Below are 17,833 nucleotides of genomic sequence, written 5' to 3' on the forward strand. Positions count from 1 at the left end.
GATATCACAATAACAGAGAGCGATCGACTTTGCTTCCCAGTCTAAAGGTGGCATTGCATACAAACGAGTATGTTTCTTATTGGGTTGACCGGCGGAATCGCCTCTGGAAAAAGCACAGTTGCCAATTTCTTTAGACAGCTGGGATGTCCAATTCTTGATGCTGATTTGATCGCTAGGGAGGGTAAGTTTTAACTGGTATACATAGACATTCGATAGTATTTTATGATTATGAATTAGATGATGTAATGTCCTACCTTGCACTGTTAAAGATAGTTGGGAGCAACAACTGCCCTCACCAACTCCCCAATGAAAAAGTGATTGTTGACAAAATAACTTCTGTCTTTCTGTTATTTCTTCTTCTCCCTGTCTTGTAGCACTCTCATCTCATGAATAGCTGCCTTATTACATATGCACATCACACATACATTATGCAGATACACAAAGTCAATGCACTATCACTTCTGTACTGAATGAAATACAGGTCTCACCATGTGCAGCCACTAATACGGATACCCTCACCCTACACCCCACACACACACACACACACACACACACACACACACATGCATGTACCAATCATAAACTTTTAAAGAATGATTGATAGATGTAGTTCATATTCACACAATTAAAACAGTAATGACAACTGTGACAGTTTCAAGTTTAAGATGCTAGCGTACTGGCATAGATTCTTCTTAATCAGCAACTACATGAGGTATCAACATTGTTACATTGACAAGTGCAACACCAAACAGTGACAACTTCAGGCACAACTGTCAAAAGTTTACCTATTGTTATAACTCCATTTTTTTCTGCCTTACAGTTGTGCAACCAAACAAGCTAGCATGGAAGAAAATAGTTCAGTATTTTGGAAATGAAATCCTTCTTGAAGATGGACAGTTGAACAGACCAATGTTAGGACAGATAGTGTTCTCAGATCCAGCTAAGAGAAAAGTCTTGAATTCTATAACTCATCCAGAAATACAGAAGAGTATGATGTGGCAAATATTCCTGCATTTTATCAGAGGTACTTAAAATACTACATAATTCACTCTGACATTGTTGATGCATAAACTTACAATTGTGAGATGCTAGGCCAACAATAACTACTACTAGTTACTACTAGTATATCAAAGTATATGCCAACTTGTAAACCCCTGTCAATCATTTTGCTTGGAGGAATTTCAGTTTATTTTTAAAAAAACATTCAGATTAATTATATTAGTTTTCATATCTGTGTCAACATTTCACAGTTCATAAATATCTGCATAAGTAATGACTGAATCACAAATTGAAACTCACAACTATAACAGTATAACTCCTGTATAGAAATTATAATATACAGTAGAATCATGCATAAGTTATGATATTTATAACAGAAATTACAATATACAATGGTTGGCTAATAAACTCTAGAGCTAACTTAAGGACTCTTTTCATGGCCCCTTTGATTACTGCAGATTATAATAGACATTTGACCCCTATAGTTTCTGGCTGAAAGTAGAGTTTTGAACCCCAGCTTTTGAATCTTTGTAGAGTTTGTGCTTGTAATAAAATTGTCTTCTCAACAAACATTCCTACTAGACTTCAACAATAGCACTTATTGATATTAACACACAAACCAACAGAATTATTCAACAACAACAACAACAACAACAACAACAACAACAACAACACATACAGCCACATACGAAATTCGTTATCAAAATAGATTAATAGGTGTCTGGTTCTCATGTATCTCATATTTATTAATCCATACAAAGTTTGTGTTTTGTCTTTCTACTAGGTCATCAGTTTGTCATCCTGGACATTCCTCTGTTGTATGAGGGCAGTAAGATGATCAAGATACTCAAAGAAGTTGTCGTGGTTTCTTGGTAAGTGTGCATTTATGACAAATGAAAATTGCAATTTACGAATTGTAGTTTACTTTGATGACAACATAAATCCATGTGTGCACCAATCAGGAGAAAGGAGGCCAGTGAGGGCGGAACAACACAGCGTTTCTTACAGTCTAGCACCAAAGATTAGTCTATGCATGAAGCTAGTTCTTTCCAGCCTAGGGGAGAACCAGCTCCAGGTCTATACATGGACTCATCTGGACCAGGGGTATATAGTCCATGTAAGTCACTGTGGAGCCAGTGTGCAATTTTCATAAAGCTGGGTTGATACTGGGTAGTGACCACTTCACACACAGATGATAAATCCATTAGCTGCACAAACTTTATCAGACAAAAATATTTGCCTCTCAAGAAAGTAGAGATTTCATTTTAGGCATGCAGCCTGTGATAAAAATTAATTGACACTATTTGTTCAATTTACAGTGATGAAGAGACTCAACTGCAAAGATTGATGCAGAGGAACAGTTTCACTGAAGAAGAAGCACAGAGCAGAATACATGCACAGATGCCATTGAGACATAAATGTCAGTTAGCACACCATGTGATAGATAATACAGGCAGTATAGAACAGACGCAGGAACAGGTAGAAGCGTTATGTGGTAGATTCAGACGATATTATACACACTGGGTCTTTAGACTTGTCTTCCTATCGGGCTTTGCATTGTGTTCAGGAACTTTCTTAGTGGTTGTCAGATATGTTCTTAGGTTGTGTGGATGGAGAAAATAACCAGACAGCTGTGATGTCCAATACTGTAATGTATTATATGTATTGATGTTAACATAACGAACTTTACCAAGACATCATACCACCATACAAACAACACTTCATGGTGGATCTTTAACCAACACAAGATAGATATGCAAGATTCGCAATATTCAATAGATAAACACCACTAAAAGATACACACTAGTACTGCTATAGGAGGTAGCGAAATAGTACTGCACCCAGTGAAAAAGCATATCTTTATATTCAAAATAAGTCTAAAACAATATTGAAACGCAAAGCCACCAGCTAATGTAACTATAGTGACATGTTTCAATCAAAGAAAGCTGTTCATTCTTAAAGCCACACCATTGCTGGCATCGATAGTTTATTGGTGTCTAGGCAATACATATATATATGGTAAGGATAAGACATGTACTGCAGTAGTACAATTTAAATCATACATAATAGTGTACTAAAAGACTACATCTGACATTATGAGATATTCTACACTGAATAGTGAAATGGAAAAATAATTTGCATTAGTAGAACCTTCACTTGTTGCTCTACATCACTAACACTAGTGACTTGCAGTACTAACATAGCCTAGATCAGTAGATATGTGAGTAATTTTGGCAATGTTGTCAATGTAACTGAGAATTTTCTTTTTTAATAATTATGCAGGTGACAATAAAATCTCCATTCAATGTTTTCTTACTGTTTCTCTCCAATGTGTCAATGTGTTTATCCCACGACTTTGTATATACATTAGTGCCATCCGTATTTGAAATGGGCCATTAACTAAGTATGAAAGATGTCGCACATTCATATATTCACGTAACCTTTGACCTTTAAGCCAAACTACTTATACATGTTTTCTAGGTTCATGCATTGAAATGATGGAATCAATTATTTGTACTCAATATATTTTTGCTGACAAACAGCATTTTGTTTATTTAGTGGATTTTAGTATTAAAGCCAATGGAGCAGTAATTAGAATGGAAGTTTGGTATAATTCTTGTACCTATTTTGTATTTATTTGTGTCCTTGTACTGGCTGCTTCCCACAAATCTACAATGTCTTGATAGGTGATTACATTGTAGCTGGTCTGGAACATTTAATTATTCATATTTGGCAATTCTCTGGACAACACACATATAAACATAAAAATGACATCATATAAAAGCCACAAAGACAAGCAATTCTGTATTAATACATGCAAAAGATATAAACAAAATGAACAGATGTACAGCCATTACAGATTGGAAGAACAGTTTTATATTGTCTTTTTAAGTTGATGTCAGTTTCCGCTTCCACATTTCTTGCAAGACTTCACAATTTTCGTGATTTTATCTTATTTTTTTCTCAAATACATAAAAACAAGTTTAGGGTCGGCATGAAAACTAGGTGGGGTTGGGTAACCTGAACCAAATAACTTTTTTTTTATCAGGCCTAAGATAAGATAAGATAAGTTAAGATAAGATAAGATAAGATAAGATAAGATAAGATAATACTTTATTGGGAAATTTGAATACCTGCCACAAAGCAGATATAAAAATAAATCAACACAAGAAATAATCAACTCAAAACATACACAATAAGATATGCAGCAAAATGCAAAAAGTAATACATCAAAAAATTATCAACATTAAAACAATTGTAAAACATGGGACAAAACGAGATGACTTCACAAATATAATGTACAGGTGCAATTGTGAACAAAGAAAAAAATAATTGAAATTTCTCTGTTAAAAACTAACATTCCTAGCATACCTAACTTTTGGTATGCATTGTTTAAAACAATACTAAAAATGCATTGTCAAAAACAATATGTAAAGTGAATTTAAGTTTCACTGAGACACTATATATTGTTCCAATATCCATTCATTCATTACTATACTCTGCATATCATTGTTTTCACTATGCACTTCATTGTATGAATGCTAATTATGCATACTTCCTGCCAAACTACCCACTGGGATACCACACCTTAAAAGTGATTCAAAGTACTCGCATGTTATGTGAAATCCTGAAATGACTCCCTCGAACCCTCGAAAGTTTATGAAAATATGTATGTCTATTCCTGGGGTGGCAATACACTAGATGCAAGTAGAATGTTTACGTAGCCTCAATAACTTATTCATAATGCTGTACACCATGAACAGTAATACAATTGCATCAGCTATGGCTGAACCTATTTTCTGTATCTTAATTTACACAATAAATCAAATCAAATTGATTTTGGGGTCTGCACCCAACTTCAAAATCAGCACCCTCAACAGTTACCATCATGATTCAAACTGTTTCTATACTGCTTATGGGTAATATCGATCACTGGTTTAATGAACATCATGGTATTCTAACAATTTTCAATGTATATAATGTGATTGTCTGATCCACAAATTATATTCCTATTACAACTAATGCAGTTTTAACATGGTGACAGATTCAAACTGAGCTTTACCATACCAACCTATACATAATATTGACCACTAGGCACTATTCACAGCCGGATACTAGTCTTTTAAAAAAAAATAATACCTGTATTAGTAATGCATGCAAGATCTAACTTATGCCAAGTGGGCAGCAGACTGAGATTTCATAGCCGTTTCATGGGACACACTATAATTATTAACACATAATACAAAAATCAATGAAATATTTTGTTCACAACCCAAGTTACACGAAATGTATTTATGAACTCCAAAGGTACACAATATTGACTATGCATGTTCAAAATTGATAAATCAAAGCCTTACTTTTCAGTTATTGTTTACACAAATTGTACTAATAAATTTAAATTTCGAATTCTAACTTATGAGCTTAGCCCTAAGAGTGGTAACTTTGCTTGGGTGCACTTTTACAACCCACGAAGCCCGCGGATCACGGAACTGACGAGAGCCTAACCATTACCTCAGATCTGAGTCATAATAAAGGATTATGGGAGATTTTGGACTCGTCTCCTCTGTGATATGGCTGTGCCTCGCGTAATCAAACTTCTTGATATTAAAAATAACTTCAATATAACCACGTAAAAATTGAAATATAATACTACTTTTGCTTAACTTATACAAGAATTAGTTAAACGCTTATGGGTGACCCTTTTGTATCATAATGTTAGTAGAAGGGCCAAGCAGTTTAATAATATTTCAAAAGCTAGGGAGTCGCTACAATAACGCCATCTTTGTCCTCCGTTTGCCACCGTGAGAAGACACGAAGTGTCGCCGTGAAGAAAAGCTGAGGCCCTTGACGAAGATTTAGTTTATATCGCTCGAACCTTCGTGCAACTGGTATATAATTACTTAGACATTTTATGGGTAACTCAATAGTTCGTTTGTGTAACAGTAATGTATGACATATATCGCTCCAAATTCATTCACTCTTCAGCTGCAGCTGCACAAGGCAACCACATCGTGGCTGACTAGACAGTCACGTTGAAATGTTCGGCGTGTTATCAAACGGAGCGTATATTCATCGTATTCCCACCAGGACAACTCTACATGATTGAGTTGGGCTGTTAGTCAAATATAGGAATAAGGACGTATTTTAGAGAAAGTGTTTTGGCGTGATTATTTCTTGGCGTCACGCTGACGTGTGTATATTATATTCACTGTTGATATTCATGGTGTATCGTATTGTTCTGTGGTAGAATGACACTGGACCATTCTTTCATAGAGAGACAAAACCGTGGCCTTTCTCTGTGTCTTTGAAAGTCATTTAGTCAGTGCACATTCCTTTCATTGGTGGTGATTTTGAAGGCGGAGTCAACTGAATAACATGTTATAGAGAGTAGTGCAGTTTGGCAGACATTCCATAGCTAGGTAGCCAACTACACATATGGACCCGTCTAACATTTCTAGAGGTGAAAGTCCCAGTTAAAATATATCTGCCCAAAGGTAAATAAGTTTTCCTTTATAGGTAACATTGTTTTTAAGTGATAATGCAATTAGGTTATGTTGAAACTGCTCATTGTGGTATTAATTTTCTTAAAGGTAATGTTGATTAATGTAGTTTTGTGCTCCTCTTTTGCAGCCAAAGCGTGCTTGCTTCTGCCAATTACTGCATCTGCGAAGCGAGTGACAAGCAGTGTTCATTGCAGCAAGACCAGCGACCACAGGTAGACTATTACTGAATCAAGAACACAGCGTAAAAGCCAAGCGCATTAGGAGTAGTGATATCCTGAGGTTGAGTACGAAAGGTCAACAAACTATATATATATATTGCTTATTGTCAATTGTGGCATTACGATGTCTGAAGGTAGAGATTACGATGGGCAGAATAGCAATGGAGACGATAAAGCCATTTGCCGCGATTACCTGCGCAATGTCTGCAGGCGTGGCAAAAATTGCAAATATACACATCCAGATAATGCTGAGGCAGAGAAGCTTGGCCTGAAGCAGAAGACATATGTCTTCTGCCATGATTATCAAAACAAAGAGTGCAGACGTACAAATTGCAAATTTATTCATTGCAACCGCGATGAAGAAGAGTTCTATAAAGCCACTGGAGAGCTGCCATCCCAGCTAAAATCTCACATGGATGGTCCATCGTCAGGTGGGGATTCCTTGGCCAGTGATGGGGAAATACCGGTATGCAGAGATTACCTCAAGGGGGATTGTCGTAGAGGGGTCAAGTGCAAATTCCGACACATGAGCCAGGGAGATTATGATTACCATATGAGGTCTCGGCAGCGTGAGCCACAGCGTAGCAGGTTCGATGATCCATATGATAGGCGCGATTTTGATGATTATGAGTTTGAAAGAGTGCGCAAAAGGGCTCGTTCTGATTTAGATTATGAGTTACAGAGAGACTATTTGCGACCGAGAAGTCTTGATTATAGAGATTTAGAGGAAGAGGTTATAATGCTTAGGCGAAAAGTAGATGATCTCAAGAAACAGGTGGCTGGTCTTACTGCTACCAATGATGTTCTGTTGGATCAAAATGCCCGCCTCCGAGCCGCTAAGTTACGTGGAAGTCCCACCCCAGACAGTACGCGAGTTAGAAATGTCACAAGCTACAACCAGATGATTCCAACATCCCACCAGGTTCCCCAAATGCCGAATTCAACGATAACCATAACGTCAGTACCTGGGTTGAGTCAGGATGATTTGTCAGCAAGACAGCAGACAAGTGTCCTGACTGCAGAGCAGCAACAATTGATAGCACAAGAGATCCAGCCACTTGTTTCCTTGACCCAAGGAATCACCCCAGCTACCTGTATAACATCCATAGCGCCAGCCATTACACCTGCCTCAATCACCACTCAGACTATACAGCCACAAATTCCTCTGAGTGGTCAAAGTTCCCAGATGGTTTCTTATCCGATAGTTTCTCAGAATATGCGTACCTTACCCCAGAGTAACTTAGCTCAGTAGGCAGACTTAGATGGTCTATAGCTGTCAAGGAATCTGACACAAGTGTGATATTTTATGTTTTCATAGTTACACAATATTTCCATGTAGTGTTACAGAGTACATCAAAAATTTGATTTTGTTTTTAGTCTCCAAACTAGTAAGAAGTAATTTGCTTACGAGGACAAGTTCTAATATACTCAGTCCTGTGAGACATTACATCGTTTTATTTGTTTTGTGTTACACTCAAGATACAAGTAGTTGTGTAGATTCGATTTTTCCTTCACAGTGAAAACATTGGAACTGTAACTTTTTAACATCCTTGGTTTCAATTTATTTTTTAATTTTTTGTGAGATTCTTACATATTCCAAGGCAGACATAATTCATATCTTATATATCTAGTATTCCATTACTTAAATTCTGCAATTTGTTCTCGTGTTTTGTCAGAACAGGAAAACTGGGCAACGTTGTCAGCATTATGTGCATTTTCACAAGGATATTTTCTATAGATCATTGTACTTCGTGTTTGTTTGTTTTTCCCTTTACATGTAACTGAAACATGCATGCAAAGTGACGAGATATACGGAATTGAATGTACAAGTTTGATTGCTACTTTGATTGTATTTTTGATAACAAGGGTTAGAGGAAAGACAAGTTGTTCATGTACACCCCATGCTATGCTTGTTTTTTGTCAGGTTTTATTAAAAACTTTCCAAACAGTTACATCTTTGTGTTGAGTACTTTGTGTGTATGACAGTGAGTGAGTGTGTATTTGATTAGAAGCAGTCTATGATAATCTGGTCTATTTAGCTAATGGTGAGTGCTAGAATATGGGAGTAGAGTTTGGTTTGCTTTCTTGAAGGAACATGAACTGCCCAGGAGAGGAATACATATCGATATCATTTAATTATGCAAACCTGGTAAAACTGACCTTCCTACCACAGCGAGTCATGACAGGGGCAAACAAGTACAAACTAAGAGTGAAAGACCCCTCCTCCAGTAGAAAGAGGGTGATAAACTAATGCCACAAATAGCTTTACTTAGTGTATGTCCATTGTACATTTTCTTAGCAATTCACACAACCAATATATTTATGGTTCACATAATGCATTATTACCCCCCACCCATTTGTGTTGTATCACGTTTTGAATTGTACCATTCAACGTTTTAGGGTGATGTACTTTTTGCCAAATGAATAGCCATTATTACTCGACTATTGCCTGGCAAACAATGAAAGGAGTGGTGGGTTCAGTCCTACATTATGTAAGCTACCAACGCAATGCCGTGGGGTTTTTCCCACACCACGAAATACTGCACCTGACTATGCGGTTGGATACATTGGTCGTTGCCATAGCAAATGGCGATTGTGGTCTCTCTTTTTTTCATCGTTAGCCATCTTTGATGTTAGGAATTACACAAGAAAGAGTAGTTTGTTAAAATAGGGCAGTTATTTTGTAGTAACGTAATGGTTACCGTCCAAGCATTGGCGACAAGCTCAACTTGAAACTGATGAAATGCGAAGTAAGATTTTAATGCAATGTGACTACATATAAATATATGTGGGTGTATTCTGATAGTTGGTACTAGTATGTAACATTCACAGTGAAAGGAATGTGTTTTTAGAAGAGACAGGTTAAATCTTGACCTGTTGAAAGTGAAATCATAGAATGGTATAATGAAACATCTGGCCATGTCATGGCAACCGGTTGTGAACGATTCTGTTATTGTACAAACAGTGAACACAACTGTGTTCTTTATAACATGAGTTATATTTCAGATCACATTATATGGACTAGCATTGTAGTAACAAATAACTGTTTTTCCTTACCATGGTTTTCAAAATGTAATACATGTTTTAAAAAAACATGATGGGTTCACATTGTTTATTACATGATGTAGTTACATCATGGTTCCATTTTATGCCACAAACAGAGAAAACATTTTTCATTGTCCGTGATTGTAAAACAAACCCAGTTCTGTAGCATAACAGTAAGACAAATGTAATGATTCGATGAGGTACATTTTAGGTACACCCAAAAAGTTACACTGACATCAGGATCGTAGAAAAAGTACACATGCTGCAAATCTGTCAATGTTACGTGGATATTTTATACTCTTGCCAGGGCAAAAATCACTATAAATGGGGTTTTATGTAAGTATTTAAAATTTATTTAAACCTTATATGAAAAACTGGGTGGTCTTTTTAACAACTTGAAAATTCAACTCAAAGGGTTTCCAAAAGTTCTAACTTTCGCCGTTATTTTTCTTTATAAATTTATTCTTCACACACACAAAGGAATACACTTACATCACTAGAAAATAAAGAAAATCATACAATCGTCACAAGAAAAAGGAAAATGAAAGAAAAGAAAATAGTTAAGTTTTGAAGTCTGTGTGACTGGGGGCTGGCAAATAGCAAAACACAGAACTAATCAGTGGCCATGGCCAGTCCCCATGTTAACAGAGAATCATCACCAAGTTAGCAAAAAAAAGATGGGGATAAATGGTGTATTATCTCTTGTCACTTAAACATTTAGGTGTGGCAAATAGTCATAGTTACAAATGCCCCTGCAATTACGACAAACGTGGCCCATGTGCTTACCTATGTGTAGCAACAGTTAATCGCGTACCCCATGTACTTACATTGCCTCATACAGTCACGTCACCTCCGTGTGCTTATGTATAACCACGTACATATAGTCACCGTGTAACCTCACATAGTCATATACCCTATGTGCTTACATAATGTGTAACCAAAGATAGTCACATACCCATGCTAACATAATACTGTGTATGTACATGAAACAGTCCAGGGATTCAAATCTAACGAGGTGGGGGCCAAGTTACATTTCAATCTTTGCACTGTTTCTGAATCATATTTAGCATTCACATTCCACCAAAAACATTCACCAAGAGTTACTAGCTTGACCTACTATCTACTATCTTTATCTGCTGTAACTGCCTAATCTCAAGTACATGTATTTTAGTTTTTTTTCTATTCTACCTTTAACATCAGACAGATTCATTTTCCATGACAGCCAGTAAGTGAGTGAGTGAGTGACCTGACCTGACCTGTGATCGGCAGCCGGGATCGGCAGTTGCTACTTTGAATTTGTAAGATTCGTAATCTGGAAAAACATAATTTCTTGAGGCTTGTGACTAAGAGGTACCGTGGGCGTCAATTCATAGCAGAATATAAACTGGAATCACCCTTGGAAGATTTTTTGTCTCATATTCTTCAAATGTTTTGGCAAATGTTGTACTTTTCCTCCCAGTTACTCGTACTCCCAAAGGTTTAGTGTTCACCTTACTGTTCGCAATCACTCACCCAGGTCGCAATTATTCGAATAACGAGTGAAAAACAGACAGTTGAGCAAGTCTAATCAGAATGCTATGATTGTGAATTGTACAAATATCATGTATTGACTCAGAGACAGAATAACGGTAACTGTTGATGCAACTTCTCCTTTTCCCCCCCATAAATTGTGACCAGGTCCCCATTTTTAACTTGAGCGTTTAATATAACTGTTCCGAGGCCGCGTATTACATTGCCAGGAATGGCCTCTAGACACTGTCCCACATTACTCGGCATGAGATTTCAAGCCGATGTTGGAAAGGTCATGTATGTTTTTGTAATCTTTGACACACAGACGTGAAAGCCCTTTATATATGAAAGTAAACGTCAATTAGTCAGGATGTACCGTTAAAATCGAATTCTGAAGCCGTTTTCACTTCTATATAATATAGTCTATGATTTTGACCCTTTGTTATAATTGTCTAACCGACTTTTCTTTAAAAACCATCAAATGAATGGCAGCACACCTAGTCACCACTTCAGATATTGTTATAAGCTATTATATCATGACAATCATGATACACCTTATTTCAACCGTCCTTCGTTCTCCTGTCTCTCAATTCTCAAACGTCTTCACTTCCTATTGTATTGCGACAAATGGCATACCCCAATATTCAATACGGGGCATAGGTGTGTCTTCCGAAATGAGAACGGTTTTAGTTTGTCTATAGGACAATTTCTAATGTTCACATGGTTATTGAACGACAGAGTGTTGTCGGGGTCACACTGTACGTGACGAGACAAGTACCCGGTGGTAAACTTCTGACTACGGGGAACTATAAAACGGAGTTCACGTCAAGTTTAGTAGACTGCAGTTTTGCTTTAAAACCTCGTGATTTGTGTATTGGTACGTGGATGTACATACGATGATGTAATTTCAATACAAATTGGGTCTACATACATAGTGATTCACCTGGGCTACATACAAATATACATTAGGGATGAAGACGCAAATTGCTACTATTACCTCGTCTTTTCACGAGATTTGGTGAATGTGCTAACACAATGGGAAAACTTGGAATCACACCCAACCACTCAACCACCGTCTTCTCCAAGTATTCCATATATATATATATATATATATAATATATATATATATATATATATATATATATATATATATATATATATATATATATATATATATATATATATATATATTAGCTTACGTCGTCAACAGATTCCCATAGAATATCTCTCCATCACCTGCATTTAAGCTTAGATAATGCTTCCACTGTCCATAATTTAAGAATACCGTATGTACATACATGCAAGAATGAATACAATTACTAGAAAGTTCCACTGTTTTCAAATTTCTTAAATTTATAAACTTTTACGCGTAAGCTCGCCAAACCTTGAACTAATGCTACACGTCTAGACAATTTACACAGTTTTGTAAAACAATTATTAGATGCCACATCGACTTTGTTAACGTATTTTTTTTATAATACCCGACCATAAATGACCATACAAGTTAGAACAAAAAGATATTAAATAACCCAACCTTTACTTGACTAGAACACAGACAAGTCACACAAGTGCTACTTGTCTGTGACTAGAACAAAAAGAAATCATCATGGAAAGCCACCGATATAATTTAAAAGTAGATGCATTTGCCTTTTACAGGCTCTAATTCACACACACACACACACACACACACACACACACACACACACACACACACACACACACGCACACGCGCACGCGCACGCGCACGCACACACACACACACACACACACACACACACACACACACACGCACGCGCACACATACACGCACACGCTCCCTTGGTCATATGGATGATAAAAAGGACGTGCCCAAATTAACCGAAAGTCTACACAGAGACTACTTGCAAGTTTCCAGTATAAATGATGTACCTTCCTCCGACCTAACCCGCCCTCTTGTGACGAGATCTACTGCAATGTCGAACATGATGATGACGATAATGATGTTGATGACGATGACAAAGACGATGATGTACTTGCTACATTTTATGTAAATTTAAGAGAAAATTTGTCCGTTTTTGATACACCCTGCAAGTAGTCATGTTTCAAGCCCTCTTCTGTAATATAATCTCCTCTTCTCTCATCTTTTCCTCTTCTCTTCTCTTCTCTTCTCTTCTCTTCTCTTCTCTTCTCTTCCTCTCTCACCACTTATCCACCCCATGCCCCCCCCACGTAATTTCACTCTTCCATACATCCTCCAAGCAAAATCAACACAGTGACGTCCATACATACATTTGTATGTTCGTACATGAAACATAATACAGGATGCTACGTCACAAGTGGGATTGATGACGCCAATACCTAGTGGATGGGTTCGATGAGTAGGTAAATACACACAGCGTAGTAAGTAATCGTGTCAAACACAATCATCGCGTCATAACAGCTGCATACAAAGGATGAAACTACAGATGTCATCATAAATTGCTTCTGTGTGGTTTGATTCAGCACGTTGCTAGACGCCCGCGTATTTTGATAACTTTCGCATTCTAGTGATGAGTAGGTGATGACAACGCCGACGAGTTCCTCCGAAACATCATCTGAAAATCTGTTGTTGTTTAGGATCTCTCTATGGAAACAACCATCAGGTATGTTAAAAACAAATCTATGCATATGAAACTAGTTGGCTTGACCTAGAGTCATATTTACTGTATAGTATAAACACGTAATTTGTTGATAAACATTCATGTATTGTACAATATTACTGTACGATAATGTGTGGAATATAGAAGGGCTCATGCTTGCTAGCACGCCGAAAGTAAGCTTAGTATCACAAAGATAAGTAGCAGGAAGGTGTACAGGTAATAGTTCCATCGAGTTCCATCCCTCAGCAAATAACTCGATTTATTGGTACCTGGATTTTGAATCTCAAGCTTTGTCCCTGTCATTTACCTTCAACGGTTACACTCACTCCCACATACCATATAATGAATATATACATATTCAATAACTTATTTGACAAATAGACAATTTGGTTTGCGGACACCAAATCTTCAAAAAAACGAAAGAGACGACGGTATGGAAAACAGTAAGCTTCGTTACAGGAAATCCAAAATCTAACAATAATTAATTAGTCTCTAAAACGTAGTATTTAAAAGCCCCTCTGTCTCTGTGAATATATATATATATATATATATATATATATATATATATATATATATATATATATATATATATATATATATATATATATATATATATATTATATATATATATATATATATATATATATATATATACAGGTTTTGACAATTTGAACCAAATTATATGCTATAGACCCTACAGAACTATATATATATTGTGTCCGGAATATAGACACACATGCAGAACCCAAAGCTCCATTTGTTATTTACATAGACTAAGACTAACCCACGTCATATTGTTTTCTTCCATCGTTCTTTAATAGTTTCCCTTTTTCTTGCAGCTATGCATTCATATTAATCCAATAGAGTACACAGTGACGTTTCCATAGCAATGGGATGTAGATTCAATTTCTAACCTCTTGTCTGGGAAGGCTATTAGAAACAAATACGTGGTGTTTTGATGATAGTTGGCAGCGGTTTTCCAGTTTCAAGATGAGTCCTATTAATGTAACAGCCATGCCTTTCCTTTACACGGTAATGAAGATACCACAAAACGCATCTCGCGATGGGTTTCTGAATAACCTGACTGACACTACATTTTCAATGGACGTGTTCGCGTACGAATCATCAACTATGAACTGGAACATGTCAAATATAACCTCCGTCAACCCCAAAATTGATGACGGAGGTCTACCTACGTTTTCCTTCGCTCTTATCAAAGCGGTCGTGCTTGTCGCAGTAATCGGGATTTTATTAATCTTATCCTGTCGAGTTGTTCTTCGATTTGTTATCAAGTCGTCTGTCAGACACAAATGACAACTGGAGATCCACTGACTCAACTTAACAAGATTTCATCTAATTTGCAAACAAATGGAGTTAATTAATTACTCATCATATTGAAAAATGCTGCTACTACAAGTTAAAGTCTGTGATATAAGACTGTCGACATGTCATATATTTAAGCGATTTTCTTCTGAAAAAAAAAGTTGTGGGTGTGATTGGGACGGATAAAACACGGAGAGGGCATGTGGATGACATTTTCACAATTGCGGATTATTAATCGTTGTCATGGTGACAATCACCAGATTGCACTGGAGATAAGAAATTTTACGTCTTCGTCAGTCTATTGTCGCCAGCATATTACAGTGTGTATGGAAATTACAGTTTCTGTAGTATCGTTATTTGTGGGGGGAAACACACATTGTGCAAGTTGTCCAATAGTGTTTGGTGGACAATTTACAAGCTTAATTGTTGTTGCATTGTAATATATGTCTACCGCCTGTAGCATCGTACCTTCCGAAGGAACAACTATACAGCTTGCCAACATTTACTCAGTCTGCTGTCTTGAAATGATTGCTATGAAATGTCTGATGCTGTAAATTCAAGACTTTAATTTCGTCTTGACAAAACATGTTTATGTACAGGTTGTAAAGGGGTCCATAAACTTATTCAAGTTAATCTTGTGTAGCATGAAATAAGACCCACTTATGAATCTGTTCAAATATCAATGTTATATACGGAGAAATAAAATACACGTGAACAGCCTGTGTGTTGTTATATCGTTATGGCACGAACGAGTGTCTTGTCAAATGAGAGCAGCTTGACAGGTGTGTAGTGGCATGCTCGGCAGTCACATTTTCGTGGTCGGTATATTTGCTTGATTCGTGCTACTCCATGCCCACAAACATTATATGTATCAATATTAAGAAGAACGACGAACACGATGTGTGATTTTAACCGCAATGACCAGCTTTTAACTAAACTGTGAAAATGACTTTAAATTGTTTTTAAATATTACATCTAAATAAAACGATAAAATTAGTTGTAAAATTACTTGAAATTAACAGGTAAAACAGATACAACAGATGTAAAACATTCATTAGTATTGTATTACTGGGATCATACGCGACATCACTGATCGTGTAAAGGGTGAGACGTCATTAAGAGAAACCTATAGTTCACTATCTGATTAGATGTGTGTAAACACACCATGTGATTTCTAGGGCGATAAAGGTTAATATTTGTTATCTAAATTATTTTAGTTGAATATTATTCTCTGATAGATATTTTAGTGACGACAGCATAAAAATGACAAATTTGTGATTATGTAAAAAGGTGCAACTCATCCCTATTCAAAGTATCGATATTTTATCAGCATCTTGGCCTAAATTTCATAAAAAGGGATTCAAAATAGGAAAATTGTTTTATGAAGAACCGTTGATATTTGATATCACCTGGTCATTAATATTTACACTAGTGGTAAGTAAATATTGAGATGACAAGCTGCTCGTTTAGACAAATCTCATATTTGATAAAATCACACGCACCAAAGGTTAACTTACGATGACACTTCCTTTCATTATTGAAAGCAGCAGTAAACAATGACGTCATGACACTTGCTTTTTCAGTGTTGAACACAGCAGTAAACAATGATGTCATGACACTTGCCTTTCAGCGTTGAACACGGCAATACACAGTGACGTCATGACATATGCATTTCATACAGTATTGAACACAGCAGTATACATTTTGATACAATATTACGTTATAATAGTTGTCAGTAATTTTTTAACATGTATAGACATTGCCTTTTGTTTTCTCATATTTTTATTAGTTTTTTTTTTATATTATTGATTAAGTTTATGATGGGTCCATGCACCGTACGTAACCTTTGTCACATTGCCAGTCTGGTGTTGTTTGAATATTGTCGACGTGCAATAACCACCTGTTCATGACATCACCACGTATCAAATCTAAGCGGCGTCATCGAAATGTATTATGTGATGTTGACACTTGTATTGAAATGGTGGCAATTTGTACTTACACACACACACACACACACACACACACACACACACACACACACACACACACACACACACACACATACATACACATACACATACACATACAAACACACACACACACACATACATACATACATACATACATACACATACAAAGTACATAATTGACGTATTAATATGCGTATGGGAATAGTCAGGTTTGTCTTTCTATTAACACATATGTTATTAAATGGGGACTCGTGGGAGACTTTCCCAAAAATATTAAAAGTTTATTGATCGAGTGATACATCAACAGATTATGCAATACACATTAAATCGTTTTATCTATACACTTTATGTATCGTTTTTGTACATGGAGGACAGTGTATTTAGTTGTGATACAAAGAACAAATTTCATTTTCCCATAACCATTAAATCTCAGACCACTAACATTCCATGCAAGATTTGTTTTTATTTTTACAAGCAAATACAATTCTGCTAGCAATGTCTATCCAGACATTTACAGTTCAGTTCACTTTAGATTAAAATGCATAGCTAGCACCATGTAGTCTGCAATATACTAATTTCAGTCACCCCCTTCTACCATACTATGCAACTTATAGCTATCAAATCGTATGTGTGTTGTGTCTGATGAT

The 17,833-nt window shown here is 36.4% G+C and overlaps 2 protein-coding genes across 2 annotated transcripts; both read left to right on the forward strand.

Moving 5' to 3' along the window:
* The first annotated feature begins 48 nt into the window (after positions 1 to 48).
* LOC144434598 (dephospho-CoA kinase domain-containing protein-like) lies at positions 49 to 2,921 on the forward strand. Its single transcript, XM_078123068.1, has 4 exons — positions 49 to 181; positions 821 to 1,024; positions 1,784 to 1,871; positions 2,319 to 2,921. Exons 1-4 carry the CDS (start codon positions 70 to 72, stop codon positions 2,620 to 2,622), a joined length of 708 nt encoding a protein of 235 aa, XP_077979194.1. The 5' UTR covers positions 49 to 69; the 3' UTR covers positions 2,623 to 2,921.
* A 2,870-nt stretch (positions 2,922 to 5,791) lies between these two features.
* Positions 5,792 to 8,617, forward strand: LOC144434045 (zinc finger CCCH domain-containing protein 10-like). Its single transcript, XM_078122492.1, has 2 exons — positions 5,792 to 5,888; positions 6,631 to 8,617. Exon 2 carries the CDS (start codon positions 6,846 to 6,848, stop codon positions 7,971 to 7,973), a length of 1,128 nt encoding a protein of 375 aa, XP_077978618.1. The 5' UTR covers positions 5,792 to 5,888; positions 6,631 to 6,845; the 3' UTR covers positions 7,974 to 8,617.
* Positions 8,618 to 17,833: the final 9,216 nt, after the last annotated feature.

The sequence above is a fragment of the Glandiceps talaboti genome, chromosome 4 (genome assembly GCF_964340395.1).
Source record: "Glandiceps talaboti chromosome 4, keGlaTala1.1, whole genome shotgun sequence".
Classification (NCBI taxonomy): Eukaryota; Metazoa; Hemichordata; class Enteropneusta; family Spengelidae; genus Glandiceps; species Glandiceps talaboti.

Excerpts from the sequence above, each read along its gene's own strand:
- LOC144434598 (XM_078123068.1), top strand. The coding sequence starts at position 70 with ATGTTTCTTATTGGGTTGACCGGCGGAATCGCCTCTGGAAAAAGCACA. Across the intron at positions 182-820 it reads TGATTTGATCGCTAGGGAGG|TTGTGCAACCAAACAAGCTA; the intron begins GTAAGTTTTAAC and ends TCTGCCTTACAG. Across the intron at positions 1,025-1,783 it reads ATTCCTGCATTTTATCAGAG|GTCATCAGTTTGTCATCCTG; the intron begins GTACTTAAAATA and ends TCTTTCTACTAG.
- LOC144434045 (XM_078122492.1), top strand. The coding sequence starts at position 6,846 with ATGTCTGAAGGTAGAGATTACGATGGGCAGAATAGCAATGGAGACGAT.